At 41.1% G+C, this 8,183-nt stretch overlaps 1 protein-coding gene across 1 annotated transcript in view; it reads left to right on the top strand.

Moving 5' to 3' along the window:
* Nucleotides 1–2,026: 2,026 nt before the first annotated feature.
* rasal3 (RAS protein activator like 3) overlaps nucleotides 2,027–8,183 on the top strand; it is a gene marked incomplete in the record, with an annotated part of 11,985 nt that continues 5,828 nt past the window's right edge. Inside the window, 3 exon segments of the mRNA XM_014018120.1 lie at nucleotides 2,027–2,971; nucleotides 6,934–7,076; nucleotides 7,181–7,259. Of these exon segments, the coding sequence (XP_013873574.1) occupies nucleotides 2,353–2,971; nucleotides 6,934–7,076; nucleotides 7,181–7,259 (841 nt within the window).

Here is an 8,183-nt window from a genome sequence, read left to right on the forward strand (position 1 = left end):
CTAAATCTGCCCCAAATCTGCCCTGAATCTGCCCTAAATCTGCCCTGAATCTGCTATGAATCTGCTCTAAATCTGCCCTAAATCTGCCCTGAATCTGCTCAAAATCGGCTCTAAATCTGCCCTAAATCTGCTCTAAATATGCCCTAAATCTGCCCTGAATCTGCCCCAAATCTGCCCTGAATCTGCTCTAAATCTGCTCTAAATCTGCCCCAAATCTGCCCTGAATCTGCCCTAAATCTGCCCTGAATCTGCTATGAATCTGCCCTGAATCTGCCCTAAATCTGCCCTAAATCTGCCCTAAATCTGCCCTGAATCTGCTCTAAATCTGCTCTAAATCTGCCCTAAATCTGCTCTAAATCTGCCCCAAATCTGCCCTGAATCTGCCCTAAATCTGCCCTGAATCTGCTATGAATCTACTGTACTCTAAATCTGCTTTAAATCTGTCCTAAATCTGCCCTGAATCTGCTCTAAATCTACCCTGAATCAGATTTGAATCAGCCCAGAATCTGCTTCTAAATCTGCCCTGGATCTGATCTGACCCGACCTGCCCTGAATCTGCCCTAAATCTGCCCTGGATCTGAACTGAATCTGCCCTGGATCTGATCTGACCCGACCTGCCCTGAATCTGCCCTAAATCTGCCCTGAATCTGATCTGAATCTGCCCAGGATCTGATCTGACCCGACCCTGCCCTGAATCTGCCCTAAATCTGCCCTGAATCTGATCTCAATCTGATCTCAATCTGCCCTGAGTCTGCTCTAAATCTGAATCTTCTCTAAATCTGCCCTGAATCGATCTGAATCTGCCCTGTCTGCTGCCATGTCAGCTCTGTTACAATAAAGTTTCTTTGTATTAGAGCTCCTTGAGTCCGTCTGCATTTCTTGGGTTCATGTTCGGAGTTATGAGAAGTTTCACGTCTCAGTTCAGTGTTACACTTTCCTCCCATAATCTAAAAACATGCATATTTAAAATTTTTATGGGCAATGATCCACATTTGGTGCCTTTTAACCTTATTCGAGGTTTTACAAAGTGCTTTACAAGTCACCTTCATACAGAGCTTTTCATATTTTAATCTCCATTTGCAGCACTTTTACTCATGCACCAATCAGTGGAAGTTCAGAACCTTGTTGAGGGACATTTGGACATGCTGTGGGTCTTCAGACTGAGGACAACCTCTCTACCATGGAAGAAGGAAAGAACATCAGGGAACAGAAGTGGTCCTAAACTGGCTAAGAATGTGAAGATGCTACAACAAGTTTTTATACTACATCTGTTGGCAGCTCGTTGAAGCTTTTGAGGATTTTCTTAGTAAAACTGCATGTTGTTTTGTCTGACAGCTGGTTTGTTGGATGATTTGTTGCCATCTGGTGGAGGAGAACGAATCAAACCATCACATCATTATGTGTCATTTGTCTCCAGCTGGTGGCATCTCTCAAGTAATGCAATAAGATGTGTGAAACATTTGGAAACAGCCCAGTTTTTTTTAGTTATTTCAGTGTTTTCCTGGTGATTATGTTTTTTTGTTATTTGCCTTGATATCTTCAGTCAGCAGATCATGGTTTCCACCAGATTACAGCTGTTATGATGGCACCCAGAAATATCCTGCAGGTGTGTACGGACCGAGAGCAGCATGAGAGCAGGAAGTGGTTTACAGAGGTCGGGGCAGGAAGTGCAGAGCTGCTTTCACAGGAAACTGAGTTTAACAGTCAACAGTCCACAGAGCCACTCTGATCCAAACGGACACAGCTGCTCTCTTTTGATAGGTCCTGAATGTACCTGGTCGAACTGAAACAACCTAATAAAAACATATCACAGACAGACAGGAAAAAAAAACAATTTAGCTCTTTAAATTTTATTAGATGCAACCAGTTAAATCGTTTTTTTGTATAAAATCAATAGTGAATGGTAGAAATTTACTAAAACTGAGTTTTAGAACTAACAAAAGCAAAACACAATTCTTTTTCTACGATTTGCTTTGTTTAATTACTTTATATAAATATTTAAAGACAGAAGCAGAACAGGAAGAGATGGAGGGAAGTTTTGGACCAAAGAAAAAGATTTTTGTAAACAGGTGAACTTCTCGATGACATTCATACAGGAAGTTGGTGTGGTAGAGGAGTTGGCTCCTGCAGCAAAGCAGCAGAGCAGTTTTTCTCATGCTGTTGTTTGCCAGATGATGTTTTTTTGCAAGACAGGATACAAGAGAGGCGAACAGACAGAACGAGAAACGAGCTTAGCTCAACAATTTCACCAAAGAGAGGTAGTAAATCAAGAGGAACAGAGGTTACGCCTCATGTGGAGGTAGATTAAAAAACAGCATCGAGAGAAGTTTATCTGCGCTCTGAAATTCAACGATGGGCACCGAGGAGAAAGACTCAGAGCTGGAAGTGCAGCCGCCATCGAAGGAGCAGGGACCTTCTGAGAAAGAAAAAGAGTCTCCTGTCGAGCATCCTCAGACGTCTGAGACCACCGACCCCCTCAACACGTACAAGTGGCACACGGGCTCCAAGGGGACGCTGAACGATAAAGAAGATGGAGACGGAGGAACGACTTCCTCCACGTCCCCCATCGACAGGATTCAGAAGGCTTCCAGCAACAAGTGGAGCAAGATGCAAAACTGGCGCAAGGCCCTGAGCGAGGACCCCGGAGACAAGAACAGCTCATCCAGCGGGAAAACTGCAGAGGCACCCAAGCCTGAGAGAGGGGCAGGGGGAACCAGGAAGAACCCGTTCAGAAGGGCCCTGTCTGAGCCTCCAGGGTCTCTTTTTGCAGCTCTGACCCCTTCCTCCAGCTCAGCCAACGCAGCTCCATCCTCATCGTCAGCAGCTGCCGAAGCATCAGGGGGATCCTCTGCTGACCCCTCACAGAAAGGAGGCGGGGGCGCCATCTTCAAAAAGTACCTGTGGAATGTGACCCAGAAGCTGAAGAGGCCCAGGCTGCAGAGCCGCAACAGTGCTCAGACTTTACTTCCAGGTATTTAATCAGAATATATAAATGTAGGAAGAAAAAATGTCTTTCACTTTTATACCTTTATTCTTTTCCAAATATTAAATTTCATCCACTTCAATCTCTTTAAAAATTCAGTTCTCTTTGAAATCTGCTGCATCAGATACCCTGTTTTTATCTTTTTTATCTTAGCTTTAGCCTTTTTGCTGCTTTGTAGCATTTAACATTTTTGCTATACTTTTAGCTTCTAGTTAGCTTTTTGGCACTTTTAGTTATTAGCTAGCAATCTAATAGTGCCTGTTTGTTTACTACTTTTAACTTTTAATTTCCAATAATATTTCTAGTTTTAGCCACCTTTTGTTACTTTTAGTCTTTAGCCAGCCTTTTAGCTACTAGCTATTTTTTCACACTTAGCTTTAAACTACCAATAAAATAGATAAGCTTTATAGGCTTTTATAGCTTTTAACTTGTGACCTGTCCAGGGTGTACCTCGCCCCTCACACTGTGACTGCTGGATATGGACACCAGTGACCCTGAAAGGAAGAAGTGTGTACAGATGATGGATGGATGGATGGATGGATGGATGGATGGATGGATGGATGGATAGTTTTTAGCCTTTAGTCAGCCTTTAACTACTTTTAGCAGCTAGCTTTTTGACACGTTAAACTTTCATCTTATTGTTTTAACCAGTCAAATACACTCACCGGCCACTTTATTAGGTACACCTGTCCAACTGCTCGTTAACACTTAATTTCTAATCAGCCAATCACATGGCGGCAACTCAGTGCATTTAGGCATGTAGACATGGTCAAGACAATCTCCTGCAGTTCAAACCGAGCATCAGTATGGGGAAGAAAGGTGATTTGAGTGCCTTTGAACGTGGCATGGTTGTTGGTGCCAGAAGGGCTGGTCTGAGTATTTCAGAAACTGCTGATCTACTGGGATTTTCACGCACAACCATCTCTAGGGTTTACAGAGAATGGTCCGAAAAAGAAAAAACATCCAGTGAGCGGCAGTCCTGTGGGCGGAAATGCCTTGTTGATGCCAGAGGTCAGAGGAGAATGGGCAGACTGGTTCGAGCTGATAGAAAGGCAACAGTGACTCAAATAACCACCCGTTACAACCAAGGTAGGCAGAAGAGCATCTCTGAACGCACAGTACATCAAACTTTGAGGCAGATGGGCTTCAGCAGCAGAAGACCACACCGGGTGCCACTCCTTTCAGCTAAGAACAGGAAACTGAGGCTACAATTTGCACAAGCTCATCGAAATTGGACAAGAGAAGATTGGAAAAACGTTGCCTGGTCTGATGAGTCTCGATTTCTGCTGCGACATTCGGATGGTAGGGTCAGAATTTGGCGTCAACAACATGAAAGCATGGATCCATCCTGCCTTGTATCAACGGTTCAGGCTGGTGGTGGTGGTGTCATGGTGTGGGGAATCTTTTCTTGGCACTCTTTGGGCCCCTTGGTACCAATTGAGCATCGTTGCAACGCCACAGTCTACCTGAGTATTGTTGCTGACCATGTCCATCCCTTTATGACCACAAAACCGTTACTAGCGTGGTGTACCTAATAAAGTGGCCGGTGAGTGTAGATTAGCTTTTGGCTAGCCTTTAGCTTCCTTTAGACTTTTCAGCTTTTTTGGCTTCTAACTCACCTTAAGCATTTTGACAGCCTTTTTCTATTTTTGATAGATTTAGTTTTAAGTTGCTACTTTTGGCTTTCATTTAGAAAGTCGCTTAGTTTACATTTTTGTTTTGCTGCTTTTAGTTTTTAGCTTGTTTTTAAATTTCAGTTACAATTTTTTTTTGGCTTTTCCCTTGAGTTTTTATGCTTTTTTAGGCTCATTCAGCTCTCAGCACAGAAAATGTAATTTCTCTAATTAATGTTTTACAGTTAAGATGATCATGAAAACAAAGTAAGATCTGGATGAATGAAATTCAAATGAAAAGGAGCAACTAACAGTCAGGTTTTTCGTAAGTTGCAAGCAGTTGACAGAATGTGGTTAAACTACAGCTTCCTGTTGTGTCGGCTCTTCTTGGCTGAACACATGGTGGTGAGATCTTTTCACAGCAACGCGTGATGTTTGGATACACATCGAAGAAGCTGACTGGCTGGGAAAGGGTGGAGCAGGATTTAAAACAACTAAAAAAACATTTACAGATCAGAAAAAATTGAAGTTATTTATTTAAAAACTAGCTTCAGAAATCATAATATGTTTGAGGTTCTCTCCTCTTGTCTCATGTGTTCAGAGACTTCAGAGTGATGTTAAATATTCCTGCAGAATTAACTAAGATCTGAGCTGAAATACAGCTAAAATAAAACAAGAGAAAATATTGTTTTCTGTAAAAATGTAGTGCAAACAGTGAGTGCTAAATGACAGCCAAAATTTACTAAAGAAGATAAAACTGAACCATTAAAGATTAAAGAAGCAGAACAGTAGCTAAAAGTCAAAAAGTAAAATGCTAGATAAAAGCATTTCGTTGCACTGTACAACCCTGTTTCAGTATGACAATAAACTGAATTGAATTTAATTTAATTGAAAAGCTAAAACAAACATAAAGAAAAAATAACAAAACACAAGCTAAAAGCTAAAGATCAAAAACTTTAATTATCAAAAGTAGCAGAATGCTGGCTTAAAACTACAAAACCAGTAACTGAAAGCTAAATGTATTAACCTAAATTTAGCAAAAGACTAGCTAGAAGCTAAAAGTAGCAGAACAATAGCTAAAAKCTCAGATTAGCAGAATGGTAATGTCAGCATCAGGGCTTTTTGGTGAGTTTTTTCTCGTCTCTTGTCTGAGTTTTTTATGTTTTGTGATTCTTGTGTCTCAGTGAGTTCAGCACAGAGTTCTGTAAGTTTGCTACCACGCCTGCTTTTGTTTATAATAATTTTCAGTTTTGCTTTCTGACTCCTTCATGTCAGTCTGCATTCCTGAGCCCAACCTCATCGCGACAGGTAGCTAAAGGCAACAGAACAATAACTAAAATCTAAAAACTGTTTAAAATAAAAAAACAGAGCCAGTTTGATGAAGCAGCTTTCAAAGATAAAAACATGAGTACCATRCCAAATCATACCATACCATGCCACTTTTATTTATAAAGCACTTTAAACAGCACAAGGCCAACCAAAGTGCTAAATGCATAATTAGCTTTCACATTATTACCGATATAACTAAACAAAAGCCTTGATTGTACGAATGTCAGTCTGTAAACAGGAACATTAATAATTTTTTTAATGTGTGATTGTGTTGAACACAGAGTTCTGTGTTACTGAGGAGGAGGAGAGGAGGAATCTTAATCAGTTTCTGAACAAAAACTGCATTCATTTTATTCACAAACACAAAACACGTATTTGACTACTGCAGATCTTTTTATTCTTTTTCATAAACAGAAGAATTTCAGCAGAGAGCTGGCAGGAAAACAAAACACGAATACGACCCATCTGGAGCAGTTGCGATGTGTTTCATGTGCAGTTCACATGTAGTTCACATGCTCTTTGTATTTCAGACAAACGAGGAGCTTGAGCAAAAGAAAAAAATAAACTAAGATTTATGTAACAAAATCAGTGGCGGCAAAACTACAAACTACTCACAGAGATGGAGAAATCAAATGAAGACTGAGAATAGGTGCGTGGGCGGGGCAGGAGCTGAGGACAAGACAAGAAACTTCATTTAGTTTTGTTCTTGTGGTTGTAATAATGCTGGTGAATAATGGAAACTCCATGGTGAAGATGAAGAGGGCTAGAAAGGAACCACAGGAAACGCTGTGTGTGTCATAAATAAACAGATAAAATCAGTAAAATGGGAGCGGCTGAGTGAGATATCAGGTCATAAATACAAACAAATAAAAAAACAAACAATCTGCGTGTGTCTGAAATTAGGATGCTCATTTGCCTAATGAGTAACAAAGTGCAATGTTTTGTGTGTGTGTGTGTTTGTGTGTGTGTGTGTGTGTGTTTGTGTGTGTGTGTGTGTGTGTCTGTCAGACGTGGGAGAGGCTGAAGTGACGCCAGCTACACCCACTGAACTTCCACGACTACAATGGGCCCCGCCTCAGGAGGTCCCAATATGGGACATCTGCAACTGTGTCCTCGAAGACGGACAAATCCTCATTTCCCAGGAGGACGAGGTAACTCCCCACTGATGCTCAGACCTCCTCAGATCTCACTCCACATCAATCCTCCGGAATTGGGGCAGCTTAAAAGTGAATTAATTAATGTGTATGTTTCTCAGCCCATGACGTGGATCAGAAACCGTGTCAGCAGCTGCTTGTCCAACCTCAGCATGCAGAACCTCACCGATCTCGACACAGGTCAATAAACACACACCAGAAATACAACAGATTCTGTAAAAGAAGAGATGCTGTATAGAATATAAATGTCTTATCTGATGGAGTTTCATTTCTTATAAAATACTGTATGTGTTTCTGAGACCAGCTCTTCTTCTGACATCAGCATGACTCTGAGCTCAGTTAGAGGAAATAGCTGCAGGTTTAATCATGATACTAAAATTGCTTCCTCTACGAGCTGCTGAGGCAGATAACATCAATGCCTTCAGTCCAATGAAAGCTTGAAGAGGAAGAGTGATGTCAGCTCAAACATTCGTCTTAAAGAGAAGCTCAGCTTCACTCGATGAGTTTATCCTGTTTAGTTCAGTCAGGAGCACCAGGTTCGAGCAAAACCAGAGGAAGGAAATGTTAAAGAGATACTGAAGTGAAGCTCCAGCTCAACTCCGGACTAAATGACGGGATTTAGACGCTGGATTGTTTGTGGAGGGTCTTTGGGTAAGCAGCAAAATTGAAATAATATTAACATTGAAAACTCCAAATCCTCCACCTTTTAATATACTTTTGTTACTTTTAATTCACTTAGGAGGCTAGAAATACGATAAATAAATAAAGAGGAAACTATGACAAAGTTTTTAATTTTGTCTTCCGCTATTTAACGAGTTTTATTAAGAAGAATCCCTTTGACAGAAGTTAAAAACCACTTCCTGTGTGGCTCACTTGTTAACATCACAACTTTGATGCCTGTTTTCTTCTKTAAAGATGCTGAAATAAGTTTTCAAAAGTCCTAATGAGAGACAGTTCGATCCAGCCAAATCATTTTCTTATAAACTAAACTTATAATTAACTTTTTTAAACAAGAAATAATCCATCCATCCATCCATTTTCTTCCACCTATCCGGGGTCGGGTCGCGGGGGCAGCAGCTTCAGAAGGGAGGCCCAGTCCTCCCT

Source organism: Austrofundulus limnaeus, unplaced genomic scaffold (genome assembly GCF_001266775.1).
Source record: "Austrofundulus limnaeus strain Quisiro unplaced genomic scaffold, Austrofundulus_limnaeus-1.0 Scaffold183, whole genome shotgun sequence".
NCBI classification, from domain to species: Eukaryota; Metazoa; Chordata; class Actinopteri; order Cyprinodontiformes; family Rivulidae; genus Austrofundulus; species Austrofundulus limnaeus.